This window comes from Periplaneta americana, chromosome 16 (genome assembly GCF_040183065.1).
Source record: "Periplaneta americana isolate PAMFEO1 chromosome 16, P.americana_PAMFEO1_priV1, whole genome shotgun sequence".
Lineage (NCBI taxonomy): Eukaryota > Metazoa > Arthropoda > Insecta > Blattodea > Blattidae > Periplaneta > Periplaneta americana.
The window spans coordinates 102,550,126-102,575,089 of record NC_091132.1 but is presented as its reverse complement, the minus strand read 5'-3'; the positions used below and the strand labels follow the sequence as shown (position 1 = coordinate 102,575,089).

Here is a 24,964-nt window from a genome sequence, read left to right as displayed (position 1 = left end):
ACATTATTTGTCAGGTGATATAAGTGAAATAAACAATGTGACGGGTGTAACATGAAAAAGATATGCATAAATTAATGATACAGTTTAACTGATAACTCTGTGAAGTTCACAGTTTGAATTAATTGTGTTATCTATTTTCAGTGAGAGGAAAGTTCAAGGAATCGAGTGATATAATGGAAGTAATTAAAATATTAAGCCTTGCACTTAAAATTCAATTAATTTTATGTGACGGGTGTTACTTAATAATGTGACGGGTGTTACTTGTCTGAAGAAATTTCACATTTGGTTTTTTTTAGTTCAAATCATAGAACATACATTTTCTGTAGTTCGCTACATAGACTTAAGAGTACTGGTAGCCTAATATCAATGGTAGACATATGTTTTCAAAGTGTGCAATTTTTTTAAGTTAACTTTCACTTAATGAATTACAAATATGATGTTGACAGGTTCAAAATTGTACTTCTGACGCTTTAAAGTAAATTAATACAAATATTTAATAGAAACAATAAAAAATACAGCCATAAAATCAAAATAGTGTGGCTAGAAGAACAGATTCGCTTTTGATATTAAACTGTTGTTCCTAACATAAATTTACTTTTTAGTATATATGCTCACTTCAACAAATGCTAAATATAAATTTATATTTCTCACAATGGAATTTAATAAATTTTACTAAAACTGTAATTACAAAACAAAATGCAACAACTTAAGCAGCATCATATTCAGAGCTGTCTCAATTTTTACTATTTGGACAGCTTTTCCTAGTGACTGGAATTTCGTACACAGGTGAATCACTGAAAACACTAGTGTTTATTAATGCAGCTTTTCTTGCCCTTTAGTTTCAGACTTTCAGTTTTGTTTTCTTACTGTGAGCAGTAAGTTCTTTTCTTGATAGCTTCTTTGTTCTCCTAAGCTTTTCCCTCTCTCTCTCTCCTTCTGCAAATAATCTTCATATCTGTGTTGTTTGGGTAAAAGGAGATGTCATAAAATGAGCTTGGTGATAAATGAAAATTAAACTTGAAACTCTTACTGAAAATACTTTTCTACACAAAACACATCAACTGCTGGTATTCTTTTCATTTTTGCACACTCACTTGTATAATTTAACTTGTGTGTTCATCTGGGGAACAAAATTCCATCTGCACAAAAAATTACCTATCCCCCTTTACTCGAACACCACAGAATATTATCTTTATTTAATTTTCTTTGCCTACGGCATTCAGGTTGCCTCTCAGCTGCTGATTTCCCCATTCTGCAATTAAATATATACGGTATCCAGCTATCTCAAAACGTTAAAATAAATAATTGCATGGTTAACATGCAGCTTCGTGTATCCTAAAAATGCAGCAGTTTAATCTACATTTATTTTTAGGTTATGCTAGTGGTTAATATCTTCAGTAATTCATTCCTTGTTAAGTAAGCAAGAAATAATGTTGCAGAATAGAAAAGTACTATGATTAACTAAAATTGAACATAAGTACATTTACTTTTGTAGCCTATAATTTTTATGTAAATCAGAACTTTCGACCAAACATTCAGCTTAATGTAAATTTGGTGGGAAATCTTTCAGACAAGTAGGATTTTGGAGGAAACAGGTATTGACGACTGTTGATAACTTAAACTTCAGATTTACCAACATTTGAAACCTATTTAATAATGTGTTGTGGGAACTACCTGCAATAAATCAAAATACAGAATTCCTGTGTTCTCCGTGTTCTAATTTTGTAACACCCATCACATTAAAACACTTCTTATTTTTAGTTTTAAAAAAATTTAAAAAATACTGTACTTTTGGCATCATATTTCGACTTAGCTATCAAAATTGGTGCCTTCAGGACAAAAACTGAGAGCAAGAGAGTAACATTAAGCATATTCTGTGACGGGTGTTACATAAAAACACTTATTTTAAAAACAGCAAATTTTTAAGCTCATTGACATTCATAAAAGTAAATTGACACTGATTTTAAAGTCTTCTCTTTCTGTTAATAGAATTACAACAGAGAACAGCATTGTTTATTAATTTTAAGTTATGGTTTGGCAACAAACTGCCAAAGTAAATGTGACATATCAAAAGTACACACTAAAAATATTCACTTCGGATGTATGTAAAACAAAGATGAATTAAATAAATCGAACTTTTCTGTTAATTTCTAAAAATATTAACTTTCCTGAAGAAAATGATATAAAGAACATATACTGAACACGAAATTTAATTTTTAACTTCAATGTCCAACCTATCGTGGAATTGACCCTTACGGTTAGGGAAAACCTCGGAAAACACCCAACTGGGAATCGAATCCCTCGCCTGAATGCAACTTCAGACCGGAAGGCAAGCGCCTTAACTGACTGAGCCACAATGGTGGCTAGATAATATGGTCTAAAATGAAGAAGTTCATAATGATTATGATGATGATGATGATGATGATGACGGGATATTACAAAAGAATTCAAAATTTTAATTTATAAAACTTACGTTGCACCTATACTAACAAGGAGAGGACACGCTCTGTATATCACCGAATGGAATAAGATTGTGTGAGATGAAAGTACAAGACATACTGTTTAAAGTCATACCTGGTATAGGTGGAAATATTGGCTATTGTTTGTGACATACTTCCGTTAGGTGCCTAATAGGAAAGCATGAGATGGTGTAAAAGCGTAGCTCATGTGGTTGGGTGCTGAGTTCTTATCCAGGCAACCTGAGTTCGAGTCTTAACTGGTCCTATATTTTTTTCTTTTAATAATGATTAATAGTGTGATCACAGTAATCTATTTACATATATCATATTTCTCAATGTATTGAACGCTTCATCATATTTTAAACAAATTACTAATTAACTAACATTGTATTGTAAAGGATAAACAAGGAAATATTGCTCATGTAGGCAGGTCACTGGTGTCTGTTCTGTTTCCATTCCACTTCATTTTGTACGTGATTCATTACGATAAATGTCATAAAAACACACAAAACATACACATTTCCTGCACCATGCACAGCAAATGAAAGAAGATTGTCCACAGTCACATTTTTCCGCACTTCTGCTGCGAAACAGACATCTTTCACATTCACAAACACTTCTCGTTCGTTTATTAATTTTGATGCATACCACGCATATTTCAATATGGCTTTGAATATAGGAGCTGACAACTGAAAGTGAATTGAGGAGTGAATTTTGAGGGCATCCTCCCTTGAAGCAATTTGTCGTCCAGTTTGTAAAAGGAAAGAGCTATTTTGCAAATATTTGATAAAATCTTCATCTGTCTAAAAAAAATAAACATCACGGGACTGGCATAATCCAGTACACCGGGGACAGAACAACTAGAGGCTTCAGTGACGTCAGTACGGAAGAACCCACACACAGCAGAATTGTTCGTTGCACTACAAACTGAAAACGTTGACCATCTACTTTCACTGATCCAGCTGCGCTCTCAAAATACAATAACGTCTGTTCAGAAAATGTTTTGCAGATGAATGGTACTGTATACCTGCTAGTGCGGGAGGAGGGGGCGGTCGGACAGTAAAAGTAACCGTCTCCAAGCTTCTAGATGTTCTGTCCCCAGTATACATTTGGGTGAAATCACTTTAAGGTTGCACGTTATTTCATTTTCTTCATTTGTAAATATTTCATCATACAAAGAAGGATTTACCTGCCCTTCCCACGAGTCCAGAATTAGAAGAAATGGCTACTCTTTCACATATGTCTTTCTTACTTTCTCCAGGTATTGCTTATGGAGTTGAAATGCCAGCTTTCCTGATGAAGAACGTGTTACACATATATTTCCGAATTTAGAAGTGAGTTCATCTACTTGACATTGCACTCTTGGGCCAAATTGTCCTTTTGGTAATAATAATAATAATAATAATAATAATAATAATAATAATAATACTAATACTAATAATAATAATAATACCAAGTTAAAAAAATGAGAAGGCATTAGGATTCGAACTGGGGTTGCCTGGATGACAACTCAGCATCCAACCATATGAGCTACGCTGTTACACAGTCTAATGCTTCCCTATTAGGCATCTAACGGAAGTATGTCACAAACAATAGCCAATATTTCCAAAACGAGGGGTCATTGGCCACCCATACCAGGTATGACTTTAAACAGTACGTCTTGTACTTTCATCTCACACAATCTCATTTAATTCGGTGATATACAGAGAGTGTCCTCTCCTTGTAAGTTGTGTGCCTGAAACCTGGGTATTAACAAAAGTAGACTGCAAGCAACAGGGATGAGAATATTAAGAAGTATTGAAAGAAAGACTAGAAGGGACGGGATTAGAAATACAGAGATTAGAGAACTGGGACTGGTCCCACTCCAACCTCTAACTAAATATGTTGGCAGGAGATGTGATTGTTCTCAGGCATAAGGAGAAGTCCATGCATGCTTCCCTACGTAAACTGATCACATCCATTACTGTTTAGCTTCCTTGGGATGGGCGCTGTACACTACAGCCATTAAACCAACAGAACACTGCTTCCTGGAACTGGCCTGCCTAGCAACTTTTTGTATAGTGAGCTAAGAGTTTACAGTTTACATTGGTTTGGAATGTTAAAAGGATGGTACCAGAGAGGTTACTAAAAAGAGCATTAGAGATGAGAATGGAGAATAAGAAGAGGACAATGGGAAGACCAAGAATGAGGTGGTTGGACCAGATAAAGAAGAACTTAATGTAAGAGGAATACAATGGACAACAGTGCTGATGAGTGAAATATCTTGGAGGATAGATATGTCTGGAGGCTAAGTCGGATGACCTGTATGAACGGAAACGTCCAATAGAGGCTTGAGGTTTTATAGATTTTTGTTTCTAATACGTTACCAGTACATTATGAAACACAAACTTTAAAAAAATATTAATTTGCTAGACGAGTTCCCATTACTTACTGGTCTTCAGTGCAATTATTAATATCAGTACACAATAGGAAATATAATCATTGAAATATTGGAGTTCATTCTAAACGTGAAATTAAAACTAAAATACAGGATCATGTGTAACATAATGATTAGAGACCGGATTTTTATGTCATATTAAATATGTACATATTTATGTAAGAAAAATAAGCTGAATATGTACCAAAATATGTAAAATCATGAAAATATTTAATATCAATATCTGGCAGATATAGGATAGATAAGACTCTCCAGTTGTGATTTCATAGAGCACCCGACTTTTTACCGCACACTTGACACATTACTATTTTTCCATCTGTAGTGAAAGCTTCGTCCATTGCAATCCATGATTTTATTTTTGTTGTTAGGATTGAAGATACAGGGGCCAATTTAGTTAGTTAAAAGCAGTAGATAAACTGACTTGGACTTTATATTGTAATTACTAAAACTAGAGAACTGAGTGAAATGAATGACACAACAGTACTGCAAGCACTGTTTCGCTTTACTGGATTAGAAGAAAATAAGAGGAGATGTGGGACACATGCATTTTAGCTGCTCCCTGTAAGAAACAATGTACCTACTAAAACTTCAAACTATAGGCATTTACAAACTGTTGTTTGAAAAGTGACATTCCTGTCTCATTCAGAAGGGTAGGATTATTCCAGCTGAGAACCATACTTTCTAATTGCTCGGAAAATCCCATTTCCATATAGGTCTACTAAGTTTAAAGTAAAGAGGTCAAGCAATAACCTGAAAAGCTATTTATTTTAATCTTTGAACATCTTTCCAGTTTGTTCCTTTACTCCAGCTTCTTTTCAAAAGTTGGCTACTTTATTGCAGTTCATGTCAGGCTTGACACGGGTTTTCCCTGGAAGGATTAGGAAGAGGGTGGGTAAGGTTGCAAATTAATGGGAACGGCTTGTTAAGACGTGTGCAGAACAATTATAGTTTGAGACAAATCATGTTGTCCACATCCCACTCCACCGCATGAAGGCAATGCTACTTTCTGAGTGATTTTTACAATACAAGGTAGTTGTATGAAAAAGGCTGCCTTTTGTTCACTCATATTTACAGTGGGCGGTAGGGGATGAATGCCTCTATTACTTTGTCAAACTATGGACGTTCCGTTCCGAAATATATCCTTTCTTGGGTAGGTAAAAAGGCTTTTAAATCTGTGTATTTCAAAATGTAAACTTCCCCAGCAGAAGTTTTTTTTTTTTTTTTTTTCCTTTTAGAGAAGTAAACATGAATAAAACCTCAAAATATGTAAATTTATGTAATACCAAGCCATAATATGTAATGTGGGGTAAATATGTAAAAATATGTAGTATCAAATTTTAATATATTAATGGTAATTACAAGATTCGCAAAGATTTGTTATTTATATACGGTTAGGTTGAAAGGAATATAATATGTAATTACATAAAAATCAGGTCCCTAATAATGATTAGTGCATTTTGAATCCTGCGTACACTACTTTTAACACTTGAATATAATTAATTGATTAGTGATTACTGAATAGTAATTTGTTCTAGTAAATTAAAGTCTAATTTTTTAGAGATTAAAAAGAAATTGTTTTTTTTTTTTTTTTTTTTTTTTTTTTTTAATAATGGATATGAGTTTCATTATACTTAATGAATATCTGACCACATTAGATATTGGTACTGGTACTGGTACTAGACTTGGAAATGTGGTAACATTTTCCAACAACATCGGTACCGGTAACCAATACCAGTGACTAAGAACGAGTAAACTAACTATAGCATGGCAGCCTTCATAAACTGAAAATGAACAGACCTACAAGCCAAGACCATTTGCGAACAGATAATGTTTTAGTTTACAAATGCTCGGCATTAGAAAGCAAATTATCAAAATTACTTTCCATTCTTACTGTTAGTGTTATTTTATCAGTCGACATTGATTATATTATTATATATTATTTCTATGATGCTTAATCTCACTACTAAAATTGACAGAAGAAAATTGGTGTTACAACTAACTTAGATATTTGTGTGCAATAATATTACATCTCTAGAAATTAAAGAAATCCAATTTTTACAATTTTACTACAATTCTCTGTGTAAAAATGGAAATAAATTAACTCACAGGTCTGACACACTTCCACTGAGACTGGTGTAACGAATCCCTTGAGAGCCATAATTCCCAGAATCTTCATCCAATGCCTGCACCCATGCAACTGTCGTGCCCACTCCAGAGTTCTCTGGTACAGATACCTAATCATTAGCAGAATTGAAAAATATCAGTAATCCTATCAATATTTTGAGTCCGTCTTACTATGAAATATTAAAATTAACAAATTTACTTGGAAATTGGGAATACTAAATAGTAGGTCTAAGTAAAATAAAACAGAATTACGAAATAAGCATACAATAAATACATGCAATAAGTACTTCACATAATAAGTAAAAGAATATTACCTCATAATAGGGCTGTGTGAATTCTGGAAAGTTGTCATTCATATCCCTAACATACACTGTGACAGGAACCAGACTATACTTGGCTTTGTGTGGCACCGTTTCCTTGGCTATTAGTGTGAAATTCATCACTAGAAAACATTGAAGTCATTATTAAAACGATATGACGTGTATATTACATATGAGGAGCATCATTTCAAAATGTATTAAGTCCCCCAGTGGACGAAATTAAATTTGTTACTTTCTATTTATTTATCTTTCATGCTGTGAAGTCTGATGGTTCCAAGTCGTCATATTTGTAAAACGTGAAACCAGTACTTAAAAATGGTTTTGTGTAGTGTTTTGAAAACTTCTCCGGTTTACGAGTAATCCAGTTTTTCGTCATTCGTGTAAAAAAATTGTAAGTTGCACATAATACGTTTTGAAACGATGCTCCTCATATACAAGTTATATTATATACAACTAGCCTATAGGGTAAACAGTGCTTTTCATAGAGATGTACAATATAATTAATTTTCTATGCATTTTATTTAAAAATCATCGTATTTCGTGTGTAACTATTTTGTTTTTCAAATGTGACAATCCATTATGTGCAAACAATATTAGTATAAGTAGGCCACCATGTCAGAAGCACTTGTAGAAACGGAAATTATTTTATTGCCCTTTTACGAGTCTGTTTGGAGGGAATGAAACATAAGTAATTGATTAAATAGGCGACTTACTCGTGTTAGTAGGCTCTGAGGATGGTGTGATGAAGCACCGAAACAGCTGTAAGCCGCACAGACTTACATAATTAACACGAGTAAGTCCGCTAATTAATCAATTACTTATATTCAAGTGTTAAAAGTAGTGTACGCAAGATTCAAAATGGAATGAAACAATTTCGCAGTGTGAATTCGCTTGAGTTAATCTGATTTTACTTGAGATGTGTATTTCTTTCACTGTGAGGTTTAATGACATTACTGTAGTTCATATTTTGCACTCGACCCCCCTGTCAAAACCACTTCTAGAAGCGGAAATTGTTTTTTTGCCCTTTTCCGTTCCATTTGCAGAGGGAGAAACAGGTTCACCATATGAAATCGCTTCAGTTTATCAGGAGATTTCAGTGGTGTTAGTATTCTGTGTAAGTAATTGATTAACTAGCGGACTTACTCGTGTTAATTATGTAAGTTTGTGCGGCTTACAGCTGTTTCGGTGCTTAACACACCATCCTCAGAGCCTACTAGATCTCGGCGTCATCTCGAACTTCTCTGCTTGTTATGTGGGTGCGTTTGGTTGTTGAAAAGTGTTGAATAGTGGAGTCAAATAGTGTGTGTGTACTGAAATTGATCTGTAAGCCGCACAAACTTACATAATTAACACGAGTAAGTCCGCTAGTTAATCAATTACTTATATTCAAGTGTTAAAAGTAGTGTACGCAAGAATCAAAATGGATTCTATGTAAGCCGTGTATTTCTTTAAAGTGCGCTTTAATGATAATATTCAAAGTACGAATGGTTTATATGTGCGGATTTGAAGGTTGTAGCATTACTTCTTGGAATGCAATTAGGCTATACAACATTTTGCTGCTTTTTGTGCGAATGGGATTGTCGCACTAGAGATAACCATTATAAAAGTATGGCCAACACGACAATCACTGGAGCTGGGGAAGAAAAATATTGTACATCAACGCCTTGTACCTCAAAGTAAAGTAATTTTACCCCCTTTAAACATTAAATTAGGGTTAATGAAGAATTTGTTAAAGGGATGAATCATGAAACTGAAACATTTAAACATATCCAAGAAAAATTTCCTCAAAAATAAAAAAGGAGTTTTCAATGGACCATAAATTAGAGAAATAATGGACAATCACTTCGAATCTTTGTTGGAAGAAAAAGAGAGAGCTGGCTGAATTGCATTCAAGGAAGTTTTATTAAATTTTCTGGGTAACCGTAGAAGTGAGAACTATGAGTAACTAGTGCAAAAATTACTGTTGGCATATGGAACTATGGGTTGTAACTTGCTCCTGAAAATTCACTTCCTTCACTCCCATCTTGACTCTTTCCTCGAGAATTGTGATGATTTTAGTGATGAGCATGATGAGTGCTTTCATCAAGAAATTTCAACTACCAGTATGGAAAAAAGATACCAAGGACAATGGAGTACCAGTATGCTAGCAGACTATTGTTGGACTTTAGCTCGTGATGTACCTGATGCCCAGTATAAAAGAAAATGCAGAAAAAGGAAGCTGTAATCTTCTGAAGTGAGTATTTAACCTTATTGTCATTATATAAAGCAGTATTTTGGATAGATATAAATTCGAAAATCACTCAAAAGCCGCAACTAACAACTGTTTTTTATTATCATGTTCAGGAGGTTTAAATTACATAGAAAACATGTATCACATGTCCAGCGCAAAAAAAGGGTTAAAGTTTGTTACACAGTGTTATGAAAGTACAGTACCAGGTACTTAGTCAGAAACAAATTAATGAGATAAAAAATAAAAGTTTTGCACATATTTTAAAGATATGATCAATGTCTAGACACAACCAGGCATATAGAGGCTAAAAAATGTTATACTTGACAGTTCTGCTTACTGACATTTTTGTTTAATTTAGTCTAGGAAACTAGATCCTTAATATATTCAGAATTAGGTGCAAATTTTGAAAATGAGATCTTATTCATGGACATAATATACAGTAGTTCTAGTGTACTTAATTTGTTCCCCCCCCCCCCCCCCGATCGAATATGTAGGAAATCCTACCATACGTAATATCAGACACACAAAAACACACCACAACACATACTCAATACTACAAAACTACATTTCAGAAGACATTCTATTCGACTCCACACTATCATGCACAAACGCACTCCCCTACCCCCACCAACAAAACAAGCGCAGAAACCGGAAGAAGCAAGGACCTCACTAATTCTGAGGTTGACTAACAAGAAGTCAAAACTAATCAACTATTTAATTTACCACTTAGTTTCCTTAACACTAGAAAGTTGTTAGCACAACAAAAATCTTAAGTCATACGTCATAGAAAGTGTTGAAAGTGTGTAATCAAAATGTATAAAAAATAACTACTGTATAAGGTAAATTTTATTTAGCTATCCAGAATGAAATTTGAGTTATCTACAATAGGCCCACTAGAGATGAAGGCCTAAAAAACTGTTACTAAATATATAAAATACTATAATGGAAATTAAACTTATCTAGAAAAATAATTCAGAATATCAACAACATCAGCCAGTTTTCAACCTATTTCATTCCTGAAATGGAATAAGATTGAAAAGAAATAAAGTTTTGTTTTCAGTTTCTGTGTTCAGAAAGATTAAAAAATCATTTTACAGGCATAAAAATATTCGTCCTTCTGTATATTACACGTTAACATAAGAAATATAATGATTTTTTTATTGTTGTACTTACTTTTTACCCTTTCAAAATCCAGTCGGGTTGGGTCCTTGACTCTAATAAGAAAAGATGCTTCATTGATTCCTTTTGGTGGAGTCACATAAAAAATACCCCGATCTCCTTCAATAAACATAATGAACGTTCCATTCTTCCCCTGTAGGAACACATATTTATACATTTTGAAGCAGTGCTTTTTCTCATCATTAATCCTTACATGGGATTACAAGTTATGAAAGTCTTCTATTGCAGAAATAAGTGACAATATGAAATATTAGAAATAAGGCAGAGTTATTAATATTAAAGTCTGATTAGTATTTGGATAAAGATCCAATAATAATAATAATAATAATAATAATAATAATAATAATAATAATAATAATAATAATAATAATAATAATAATAATAATAATAATAATAACAACAACAACAACAAAATTAAATTACTACCTGATCATGATCGAACACTTCAGGAATGGCGTTGTTAAGAAATGTTACTGGAGTGTTGGCCTGTGCATTTTCGTTCACTTCAGCAAGATATGATTCACTGCGAAATGTTGGAATTTCGTCATTAACATCTGTTATGATTACGGTTACCTCCGTCTTCACAAAGGGTGGTGGCGAAACAGTCTTGGAATCTTCTTTAGCCTGAGAACAATGAGATTAGTACGGATGATAGTAATAATTATTTGATAAACTGACAAGAGTTCTCAAAAACGCTTATTGTTTCTCTCACCATAATTTCAAGAATGTAAGCACCATTGCTGTTATTAGGTCTTTCCCTGTCTAAGCTCTTAAGTGTATAAACAATTCCAGTCTTTGGCTCAATATCAAAGAAGTCCTGAGATCCTTGTTTAATGCTATAAGATATTGAATTGTTGATGCCTCGGTCGCCATCCACAGCTTTCACTGGAAAACAATACAATATTCTTTGAGTATCTCAGTTAATTTCACAGTACAGGGTACATATTCAAATGTTTTCATTATCCATTTGTTATATATTTTTGTAGCACCTGTATTTTACTTTACAAATGAAATATTTTCCACTTTATTCAGAGTAAATGTATACCAGTACTCATACTAGAGAAATTCTCCATATAGTGCTTAGTTAAAATGAAGAGTCCACTGCAAGAATGATGGATGTCATTTGGAATACATTTTGCAAGAGAAGCAATTGAAAGTTTGAAATGCTTAGCGCTCAAAACTTAACTGTGATTTTCCGATCATTACTGGACAAGACTATCAGTGTTAATGCCATATAACTTTCTATGTACGTTCTATATGTCTTAAGCTATGCATTGACAGTCTTGGTTCATTTTCATTCTTGCAGTGGACCCTTCAAATATGATAATTATTAGTGTCAACTAAGCTTAATATTTCTGACTGAATTAATTTCTTAGTACAGTACTGTACACAAATAACACATGGCTGTTACTTTTCAACTTGCACAATTATTTAATACTGTAATAAGATAATATATATTTTTTGTTTTACATGAATTACTGTAAACTTTAAAGGAAGTTAATTAGGATTAAATTTTTTCAGAATTAAAAAACACGCAGTTTTAAATATATCTGAATTTCTGTCATTATAGCCTGTTCCCACATGATTAAACTCGCACGTCCACTAATAATAATAATAATAATAATAATAATAATAATAATAATAATAATAATAATAACAATAAGATAATAATAATAACTTACAAATTGTTTTCAGGAATGCAGAAGTTCATTGCCACCCTCGCATAAGCCCATTATCAGTCCCTATCCTAAGCAAGATTAACCAGTCCCTACCATCATATCCCACCTCCTTTAAATCCACTTTAATATTATCCTCCTATCTACGTCTCGGACTTCCCAAAGGTCTCTTTCCCCTCAGGTCTTCCAACTAACACTCTATATTCATTTCTGGATTCACCTATACGTGCTGTACTACATGCCCTGATCATCCCAGACGTCTGAATTTAATGTTCCTAATTATAGATAAACACAATATAATATTTGTTACTCAGTCAAATGACAAATCAATGTAAAATAATGACTTATATTATATGGTCATTAAGTTTTATATACATGAGCTACAAATTGCAAACGTTTTCGCCCATTCAGGCATCTTCAGGCACAATTATACAATATCTCAATATCAAACTATGTAGCTATTACATTGGTGGTAGATAAACTGTTTAAGATTAATGGTGTACAAAACATCTCCATAATTAAAATGTAATATTACAAGTCATAAATTAAAATAATGTTAAAAACCACGTAGTGTTGTAATTAAACTTCATAATATCCTGTAAGAATTTCAATTTTGCCTGTTTCCTTCTTTCTACTACCATGCAACAATCTTCATCAAACCACGGTTTCTTTTTCTTAGTTTCATAATAACCTATGCTCTGCTCAGCTGCAATTTTGATACTATCTCTGATATTTTCCCACACGCTATTAACATCTAATTCTTTCTCAACTTCGTCGGAACTTTCTAAAGTGGCAAACCTATTCGAAATTTCGACCTGATAATTTTGCTTAGCTTCCTCGTCCTTTAATTTCAAAATATTGAATTTAGTAATATTAACTTGTTGCTCTACTCGCTTGGCTACTGATAATCTTTCTCTTAATTCTCCAATCACCAAATAATGGTCAGAATTACAGTCTGCACCCCTGAAAGTTCGAATATCTACTATACTAGTATGTCTCCGTTTATCTATCTTACTTCTGCTATACTTATATCAACTCTTCGTCGTATGACTGGCTCTTTTATTTGGCATGTGTTTTTTAGGTTATCTCAGCTGAGGAGAAGGGAGAAGTGTTTTTCCCAATATTCCATTGGGATTTCAGTCACAGTGCTGGTTAACTTTCTTCCAAGGGCAAGAAAGGCTCTGCTAGCCCTCTTGAGCTGGGATTTTTCTTGACTTTCTACGAAATTACGTAGTTTCCTTGTTCGTTAGCAGTTTTCTATATGCTTTCCTTTTCTCTGCATAGAGATTTAGATTTGCCTTGGAGATGTTTGTCTGTGCTCTGGAAAAGAGTTTGATTGCTTCTCTTCTCTGTTTGAAGCACTCAGCATCAAACCAAGGTTTGGCTGTCCTATGCCTGTGGGGAATGAGTGATGATTGTATATAGTATTTTATTCTTTTCAGAGCTGTATCTACGTAGCTGGTCCTTTTTAAGGAGAGCTGAAGCTTCGTCATTGCTTGTTTTCAGTTGTGCTCCCTCCAGTTTTCTTACACTGTAGGGAACTGATTTTTTGTTGGCTTCTGTTTTATTAGTGTAATTGTTGATTCTACCACTAGATGTTTTCTTAGAATGGCGGCTGGTGAGGAAGAGCGTACTCGTGTGAGTCGTATGAAAATGCAATCATGTAGCATCAGTTGTTATTAGAGGAGAAAAATTGTTACCATAACAGGCAAGTTCTGTAGGACCAAAAATTAATCTTTACGTAGATTGTAGCATCAAGTTACTATACTACCTGGAATGAAAACGTTAGCCATTTAGTCAGTCACATGGCTCATAACATCTCTCCCAGTCCAATCTCTGCGCATTGGGATACTGGCACTACCAACCCCCCCCCTCGTTGAATTGAATATCAGTGGCAGCCAATTTTGAAGGGAATGAAACAGAATACCAACACCAGCAATAACAACTTTAGAGTTCATATCCCTTAAAAACATTACTGAAAATGTAGAAAATTCTAAATCAGGACAAATGATAACATCTTGGCAAAATCCAGGACAAATTACTGACCCGAAATGACTTCAGAAAAATCCGGGACAGACGGTCTAAATTCGGAACTGTCCCAGAAAAATCAGGACAGATCGTCACCTTAATAATAATAATAATAATAATAATAATAATAATAATAATAATAATAATAATAATAATTATAATTATAATAACAACAACAACAACAATCACCACCATACTCCATTAATTTATATTTACGTCTTTTTAAGAAGAATATGTTAAAATTTATAATTGTTCCATTACATAGAGTACCAGTATTGTTTAAAATTAGTTTTATTTTATTTTAGTTTATTAAATAATCATTATTTCAGTATCAGAAGATGACATTTGCACATTAGCGTCATGTGATTATTTTAAAATGAATTATTGTTTATATACGTAATTTATTGATTTCTTATTAATTAATTAATTCATTAATTAATTCTTTCATCCATTCATTCATTCATTCATTCTCTATGTACTTATCCATATTTACTTTATGTCTGTTTATTATTTATTTACTTTGTTTATTTATTCATTTTTATTTATGAATTTTTTACATCATTTAGTCACTCATTTACTCAATTTTGAGAACACAGATACCTTGTAAAACTGGTGTACCAATGCGAGCATCCTCACTAACTCTGGTGACTGGAGTAACAACTACAAATTCAGGTGGCTGATCTTCCACGTCTTCCACCTTCACAAGTATGGCTGCTGTACCAGTGTTCACCTATGTAAATACGTTTATTTAAAATTTCTGTATTTTGTTTAATAACTATTTATACTCATCACTCTATATGTACATATACATATTTCTTCTATAATTATATCAGTAGCGGTTCGTGATATACATAATTTATAGATGGTTGCAATTGACTTACATGTATAAATTTAACAAATGAAAATGGCCTTCAAACCAAGCAACATGGGTTAATCTCGACAGAAAGCAATAAGTAACGAGATATGAAGAAGGGGGCTGCTTTTTATAATACAAATAAAACATAACTAATCAATCAGCTGTTATTAGGTTACACGCCAACTGCCTCCAATGGCTCTGTTTGTGAAACTGCTACGCTAGATGCGCGATGCGCGCACACGAGAAACGAGCGAGAATTCCGATCGTAACTTGGTGGCATACAGCGTATTCCGAATCTCACCGGACCGGTGGACAACAACGACGTCACGCTGCAGCAAATTAGGAACAAAACAGCTGGAAGGATTGATGGCTGTCATGGCGACTGTGTAAGTTCTTGTCTGTGCTACGCTAGCAAAATTTTGCAAAATTTCCGTACTGCCATCTCGTTCAAAGAAAAAAGAGCATAAACAGTGAAGCCATCGGTGAAATTCGGAACACCGTGATGCCATCAGATTGCTCAGCGCTGAGATTCGGAATACGCTCATAGCAATTGCCGTGCCTCACTGGCTCAAATGGAAACTATTCTTGTGTCGTCAAAAGAATCGCTGTTCAGAAAGAATTAATTGAACTGCTATTAGATGAAGTAATTATTCAACCACGATTCTTTAGTTTCGGTAGAACCGGTAGTAATATTGTTCACAAGTACAGAGTTTCTTACTTTTGTTTCCAATACCAGTGGTAACGTCATACTGCAGTACTAGCAAATAACCTTTTTCGAATTCTCGGTTGAATTTTGTGATAGGCTACTTTATAGACTCTTAAATAGAAGGTAGCGTACAAGTAATTCCATTCACCACACAGAGAGAAAAAATGTTTTCCTATATCACCTATATTGGGCAAGTGTAAATATTTCGTCAAAAACACGATACAGCCTTCACAAAATGCCAAAGTAACAAGAACTTAATGATGGTAAATGTTAATTTCTAATTGCATGTTCAAAGCTTGGTATACTGAAAGTTTCTTTCATGCATGTCATTATACTTTTCGAAAATAATAATGTTAATGAAATCAGTTATGGATTTTAATCTCAATTTTGCTCCAGGTAATTTCGATTGAGGACAAGAAATTTCTATGTTAATTTCATGATCACAATCAAAGCGACTTCAGCTTTCAATGGTTCCTCGAAAGTGAGTACCAATGTTGGCGTTCACAGGAAGCACAATAAGCCTAAGGCTGCGGTGCGTCCGAAAAAATGACAGGCCTAATGTTGTTAGGCTGCTTACCCTTTCATTATTGGCTCGATCTACCGCCATCACTCTGAGCTGATACAAGAACTTTCGTTCATAGTCCAGTTGTCCGACAAGCCTGATTATGCCTTTTCCGTTAAGTGTGGTAATGGAAAACATATCATCATCACCGTCCAGTTCTTGAAGAGAATACAGCACCTGAAAGTAGCTTTATTTAATTAATACTGACAGGATTAGTTATTTATGTAACTAGTGTATAATCTTGGTGAAAAGCGAGCGTGATAATTTTCACGAGTGTTTCTAATGAAGATTACATACGTGTTACATACAACGTTTTATGCAATTCTAGCATTAAAATATGTAAAAAATATATTATAAAACAATTAATAAAGAAATAACATCAGATTTGTAATGATGGGTAGTTTGATATGGTCAATGAAGAAAGAGGTTGCTATGGCAACAATGATATATTAAATATTACCTAGCATAGCAAATCGTTTCTTATTATTAACTTTATGGCACAAGCTATGCCACAAGTCATAATAGAAGTGATGATGTTTTAATTAGCATGGTAATATTTTACGGCTCTGGTGCAATAATGTGGCATATTATGCACTAACAATAAAGACTGTTTATAATAATAATAATAATAATAATAATAATAATAATAATAATAATAATAATAATAATAATAATAATTGCATAAATACATTGTTTTATAATAAAATTAGCCTACGGAAGTTTCAAGGCGTTAAATACCAAATATCTATACAAGAATATAAAAACATGTCTGTATATGTGTATGCGTATATCCAATGCCTACCCACTTCACTTGTGTGATTCGGGTTCCGCATATTACAGATAGATGGCAGGATGTAACCCATTTTGCACACCACTTCTGTGGGCCACACTATGCATGATGTGTGTTAGAAAATTATCTTATGAAGTTAGAAAATTATCTTATGAAGTTAGAAAATTATCCTATGATGTTAGAAAATTATCCTATGAAAGTTAGAAAATTATCTTATGAAAGTTAGAAAATTATCTTATGACGAGTTGCCAAACTAACTTACTATTATGACAAGTGTTGTATTGCATGTTTCCACGTATTCACATATTCTAGTGTTATTTAACTTATTTTATATTTTTGTTTTCATATTTTCCGATAGTGGTATATCTATAATGTGATAAGTTGAGCTACATATAATCATAATTTTCCTTACTGTATGTACCTAAAAATATTGTATTCATTGTATGCTTTGTACCGCACTATTTTATTACTACTATTAGTATTATTATATTTATTATTATTATTACTATTCTTATTTATTATTATTATTATTATTATTATTATTATTATTATTATTATTATCATCATCAATAATTGTCATTTCTTTTTATACTTCGTATGTCTCATTTATTTTGACCTGCTGTTCACATTTTATTATGCTTTTTCCTTTCTTTCTGTATGTTATAGCCTATATTATGTCTGATTTCTACTTACTTGTTGTTTACATTTTATTATTATTATCTTATTCAGTTTTGTGTGTAAAATTGTAGTGGACTTTGTAAATTTGTAGTGTTTTTTGTAACGCAGTTTTACTCCTGGTTGAGTTTAACTCTGCCAGGTTAAATAAATCATTATTATTATTATTATTACTATTATTATTATTATTATTATTATTATTATTATTATTATTATTATTATTATTATTATTATTATTGTTATTTGTGAAAAGTTGTGTCGTGTAGTAGGGTGAGTGTATGTGCAAGTATTCGTGTAAGTGTAGTATAATGAATGGGTGAGGATGATGATGAAGATGAGGAAGGGAGAAGAGGAAACTCAGTGCCGGTACATAGCCTACTCCTGTCGAATAGCACCAAGGGGGCCGCCAGGCTTAACGTCTCCATCTGATGGACGAATAACCATCAACAGAGACGTAATTATGCCTTTTCTTCATACGCATTGCGGAGAGATTTGGGATTTAACCCAAACATAGGCTATTGGTGCACATGTGCTTTGTATGGAGTGTGGCACTGTATGGGGCAGAAACAGGGTTTAAGCCACAGTCGCATTTTGCTACTCGACTTCTAAAAATGCAGCAAACTTTGAATGTAAATGTGCAAAAATGCGACAACCACATTGGACTTCAGAAACGAAGATGGTAATGGAGAAAATTAAATCAGAGATGTGTTCGAACTAATCTCGATTTAAATGAAATGCTAATGGTATGGGCAATGTTCAAAGAGATATTCAGCAATAGATGTTCAGAATTGATTTCAAAGAGTTGGTGCAATTCATGTAAGTTAAATGAACAAATTCTTCTAATTGATTTATATAATTCCATCGCATAATGTAAATTGTGAGCGAGGATTTAGTTGCATGAATCTTGTAAAGACTGTATTTAGGACCGCCTCTCAGTAAAAAGAGTTAGCACTCTGCTAACAATCTTTAAGGGCATACTACTAAAGAGTTTCAATGTTTAAAGTGCCCATAAAATAACGTATTTTAATGTGTAGATTTCATGAGGTGGCTTGTTTATTATTCTATTAGATCATCCATCACTTGTGTATAAGTGGTAAACTACATGACAAGTTGTGTTGCCGTCATGAATTCGAGTCTCAAAGAATGTAAAGTAATTCATATGTATTTCTTTCTTCTACTTTTGCTTGCCTTCATCTGCCGATATTTTGAAATGAGGGCGTTCCTATAAAATTAATATAATGTTCATTATTACGGTTGTATATGAACTAAATTACAGAGCTGAAAATTTAAATTTAAAACAATAACGCTGCATGTTATTTTAAACATACATAGAGACAGTTGAACCCCGGTCTTTGGAACGAGAAGGAAGAGCTCTATCGCTAAGCCATAGAGGTTCCGTAGGGAAATTGAAGCCATGAATTCCAAAATAGCACAAGTCCACATTTTGACGCTATATGAGTCTCGTGTTGTCATAAGCTTTCATATGACCTTCAGAACAGCACAAAAATTCTCCTTTTCAAACATGTTTCTCGAATGATGATAATCAAAACATCACAAAGGCATGAATAAATGTTGTTCGCAGATACTTGTAGTGAGAGCGGCTGACTTACAGAACAACAAAAGTATAACACTGTACCTCCACCCGCTCTCACTGACTGGAGCTGCTTCCGCATCAACTGTTAAGGTAAGCGTTCACTTATCACTACATCGTATCGCACTCCCCCTACGAATCGCATGCAACCAAAGAGTTTGTAATATGTAAGTATTACAAACTCTTTGCATGCAACGGATATTTTAAGTGCAGTGCGTTCACTGTAACGGCTCCACCTCATCGCCTCATCGGATTCCCCTGTCAGCTGTTTAAAACAGGACGTCGTACGGTATTGACATTGCTGAAAACAGAGGAGTTGAGGTTAGGTCTATTAATTATGACAGCGAGTAAGAATTTATAATTGCTTCATGCGTCTTATTGAAGAGGAAGAAACGAAAGAAATATTGGTTACATAATATATATGTAAGAAATGACTTGATTACTGTAATGGGAACGTCTCAAATTATATAATTTTTCGCAATTTTCTACAAGCGAAATAAGTTTTCCGTCTGCCATTTTGGCGCGACACTGAACATGGCACAACATAATAGTAATAGTTGACCAATTAAAATTGATTTATTAAAGAAGGCCATGATCGCACGCATCGGAAAAGTTGCTCATCCGAGAAACGTGGACGGATTTGCCGAGAGGCGATGCGTGCGATACGACGTAGTGAACGCGGTTGCATAACAATTGTAGCAAAGATTGTCTTTTTTCGATCCGTGCGATTCGTCCGATGAGTGCGATACGATGTAACTTAGTGAACGCGGTTACATAACTATTACAGCAAAGATTGTCTTTTTCCGATCCGTGCGATTCGTCCGATGAGTGCGATACGATATAGTGAACGCGGTTACGTAACGATTACAGCAAAGATTGTATTTTTCCGATCCGTGCGATTCGTCCGATGAGTGCGATACGATGTAGTGAACGCGGTTACATAACAATTACAGCAAAGATTGTCTTTTTCCGATCCGTGCGATTCGTCCGATGAGTGCGATACGATGAAGTGAACGCTTTACCTTTACATTGTATTCCGCCGAAAAATGTTTCTTTTTTGATCATTTTATTAAAAATTACGTTGCCCCGATTGTGAAAAAGCTGTATATTTTCACTGATGCATGTACAGCTCAAAACTGAAACAACACTGTTGTCAAATATCTACATCACTTAGTGGAAAGTGGACATTTTCAATACATAAGACATTTTTTTTAATTTTTTACGACGTTGTATCATCATCTCAGGTTATTTAGCGTCTGAATGAAATGAAGGTGATAATGCCGGTGAAATGAGTCCGGGGACCAGCACCGATAGTTACCCAGCATTTGCTCATATTGGGTCGAGGAAAAATCTCAGAAAAAATGTCAACCAGGTAACTTGCCCCGACCGGGATTCGAACCTGGGCCACCTGGTTTCACGGTCAGACGCGCTAATCGTTACTCCATAGGTGTGGACTGAGACATGTTCATCCTACAAAAGGAAACTCCTATCTACCCTGCGATAGGGATTTTGCTCGAATAGAGTTAAAGAAGATGAAGCAGGATACTGTATACACTCCTCAGCAATGGATGGATATAATGGAGAAAAGTGCAAGTAATATGAACATTGTTCACGTCGATCAATCCATGATTATGGATTACGAAACCTTCTTTGAAAAAGTGAAAGAACCTGTGCCACTGTGGAAACATGAAGAAAAGTGGAAAGTGACATCAGACAAGAATATTCAGTATCGCAGTAAAGACCTGACTGTGTGCACATCATCTAGTTCTAGTGGACTAGTGACATAGACTTTTCAATTCAAACAAAATCGTGTTTGAAATTTGACAGTTTTGAAGAAAGCTTACAACAGTGAAATTACTAGTTTTAAACCTGCGAAATCAAAGTACATTTTAAAGTATCAATCCGTCAGAATGCTTCCTATGAGGCTTATGAGGAGGTTGGTTGCGTCTCTTCTGATGGCTCTACTAGACGTGCTGATATCATCAAAATTGATCGGCAGAAGGATAAGGGTGTCATTCTTGATCCCACAATCCGTTTCGAGATGCACGAGCAACAGCCACAAGAGGTGTGTCGTGAAAAACAAGTCATGTATATGAGCCTTGTTGTCAGCATCTTGGAGCACAATACCACATCACACATTGGACTAATGTTCGGTGCCCGTGGCACGATCCCACGAGAAACTTTAAATCAACTTAAACAATTTAAAATTTCTGATGCAACGATTGATGCCATAGGATCTCATGTGTTAAAATCATCCTTAGCTATAATAAGTAATCATTTGTACCCAACAAACTTTTATTGTAAATGATTTCCTATGTTTTCATATCATATTTATCTTAAGGGGACACAACTATATTTTGGAACTTTTTTCCTATTTGACCAATCTTTTTCAAATTTGGAGAAAGAGTTTAATATACACATGGATAATAACATGCGAAATCTCAGCTCATTAGATCCAATACTTTTCAAAATAAAAAATATTTCAATTTCTAATCAATCATTAATTGAAATATCACTTTTAATTATCATTTTTTATTTTTTGGCTTTGTGCATTTGACTGTGACTTCTCTATGAATAGGGGAAGAATTCTGCATATTGATTTAGTTCTGTCACGTAAATTAGTGTAGAAATTTAATTTTTCACTTCTATGACACTTTTTCTGCAATTTTTAAGTTGACTGTCCCCTTAATGTTTTCTTTTTCCTTTCAAATTGTCACACAATTAGTTTTCATGATTATTCTTTATGAATTGATTAGTAGGCCGATCTATTCGAACCCTTATTTAGGGCGGCTTTTTTTATTAAAATTGCTTCCATTGATGCACTGCATCGGCCATACTTTGAGCGTCTACTTCAATATGGAAATCAGGCAATGATAATGCTGCCTCAGAAAGTGAAGCCTGGACTCAGAGTGAACATTTTTAGTGTCATGTATCTTCCGAAATCTTTGTAAATATGATTTAACAAACATTGAAGTGCTGCCATTTATTATTTATGCAATTAAACAAAAATTAACATTTCAAAGACTTTCAATGATTTCCAAAACAGCACAAAACACGATTTTTAACATTTTTTATACTGAAGCTATTCATAGATTTGATGTAATATTTTGTAAGCCACAAAGTCATTATTAGGAAGAAAACTGTTTATCTCAAATGTTTGATGAGTGTTGTGCTTTTTTTTTAAATTAATGGCTTCAATTGTCTTTTCGTGACAAAAATATGTTGCTGCTACCACTTGACTTCATCCTCGATGATTAATTTTTCCCCCGTTTGCATCGCGGATTAACCGAACCACACTTACCTTGTTAGACAATTCACGCTGCAGGAAAGCAACCATTTTCCATGTCAAAGGGTGTACATCATTGTGTTTGATCACATGCCATTCAGACGAAAAGATATTTTACTTGGATGCAGGTAATTTATTGAGCAAATTTGAGTATCCTAGCTTTAAAACGATCGAACATTAGTTTGTTAACAATGGCTCGATAAATAAAAATTTAATTACTATAGATAATCTTTCTTCGAAGCTTGCCAAGATACCAAAAGGAAGAAATGTACATTCATTATAAGAGAAAGAAACATTTACTCCAGAAAATTTGGAAAGTGAACTAATCGATTATAGCGACGAATTAAAAATATAAATGATAAAAAAATTAAGAACTTAGAGTAATGCTAGGTTTAAAAGATTGAGCGGAAGTATTTTTATCTTGAAGTACAGTGAGGTTAATTGGGGCCGCTCGGGTTTTCGTCCACAGCTGGCCCGGCTATCAATGTGTTGGTTACCCCAAGGAACACGCGCGCGTCTCCGGCACTTTTAGGCCTACAATCCTACTGTTACATTGCTTAAGAGTTACAGTAGGCCTACTTATCAAGCTCATATTCGTTGCTCAAAATGTCCTCCATTTACTGCAATACGTATTTGACATCTTTTTTTTATGAAATTTGCAATTACTCTCGCAAGGTTCTTCAATCTTTCACCAATCTCGTCTAATTTCTCTTCCAACAGAGCACGTGTTCACTTTTCGGTTTTTCATCGTTTACCGAACCTGTCCGCATAAACGTTTTATAGAGTCTTCTTATTGTACTGGCAGCTGGAACAGGTCTCTCTGGAAATTTTCCCCGAAAAATGCATCTTATCGGCCCACAGGCAAAACTTTTTAATAATAACAAATTTAGCGTAATATGTTTCACTAGCGAAAAAGTTAAGGGAACCATGTAGTGATTAGGGGTCAAAACCCCGATTTTTTATTTTGTGTTTAAATAAAAGTAAAGAACTTGCACTTTAAAACAATATAAATATTGTGTGGGGTATTTCTGCAGGTAAGTCCTTTAAGTGGCCTCTTTAAATTTAGCGGTGCATGTACTTCATACATTCTTCTTTTTTTAAATGCAGTTTTCAATAAGTTGACATTTTTCAAACTTGGGTGCATTTTTCTCTGAAACTACTCAATCAATTTACATGATATTTTTAGAGTGTTTTCTTCAATCTATGTTCTACATAGTAGACCTATGGATTTAAGAATATCAAACAGATAACACGAAAAAAATATATATGCATTGAAAAAAATTGCAAAAAGTATTAAACAAGTTCAATATTTTTTCTGTTTCACTAGAGGTGAAATATTTAACTAAATTTTGCTTCAGAATTTACGATATACATTACTAGATAACTTTAAAAAAATACAAAGTATATGAGTGAAGATTGTAGCAAGTAATGTGCACCTGAAGAATGTGGTACATTTAGCAAAATATTGAACTGAACTTTTGTACTGAAATTTTTTAATCGAACAGGGCATCATTACCCACTCCCCTTAACATGGCCTATATGATGATGATCATAATAATAATAATAATAATAATAATAATAATAATAATAATAATAATAATAATAATAATATGGAGACTACTTCTGTGCAATTGAAGATAATAACTTAATGAAAAGACATGAATTGACAAAGGTAAAAAGAAGAGAAAGAAGGAAATATGATATGGAAGAGGAAGAGAGTTGCAAGGAAGAATAATGAATCACAACTACATTATACGGAATGTGCTATATATAGCAGTATATGCTTACCTGTCCGTAAGGCCCCTCGTCGAGGTCGGTTGCTTCAACAGTCGTGAGAACGTGAGGCCCACTGTCTTCTCTCACTCTAATTGTCGGCTGATATGGTTTGAAAATAGGTTCGTTGTCATTGACGTCTTCAACAAGGAGGAGCAAACTCTGTGTAATGAAATTCCCCTCTCCCAACTTGCCATCCGTGAGGGTGAGCACCAACGTGTATTCGTCTTTCACCTGCAGCAGTAGTGTTTAAATTACTTCATTTATCCGGT

At 33.9% G+C, this 24,964-nt stretch overlaps 1 protein-coding gene across 4 annotated transcripts in view; it reads right to left on the bottom strand.

The window, feature by feature from the left end:
- Positions 1-24,964, bottom strand: part of Cad88C (cadherin 88C) — a 488,883-nt gene that overhangs the window by 168,441 nt on the left and 295,478 nt on the right. For all 4 annotated transcript variants that reach the window (XM_069812621.1, XM_069812619.1, XM_069812622.1 and 1 more), the window contains 8 exons: positions 24,708-24,926; positions 16,593-16,754; positions 15,054-15,183; positions 11,462-11,634; positions 11,176-11,373; positions 10,744-10,882; positions 7,335-7,462; positions 7,003-7,130 (listed from right to left, as the gene is read on the bottom strand). In XM_069812621.1, coding sequence (XP_069668722.1) covers positions 7,003-7,130; positions 7,335-7,462; positions 10,744-10,882; positions 11,176-11,373; positions 11,462-11,634; positions 15,054-15,183; positions 16,593-16,754; positions 24,708-24,926 — 1,277 coding nt within the window. The remainder of the gene's footprint in view (positions 1-7,002; positions 7,131-7,334; positions 7,463-10,743; positions 10,883-11,175; positions 11,374-11,461; positions 11,635-15,053; positions 15,184-16,592; positions 16,755-24,707; positions 24,927-24,964) is intronic.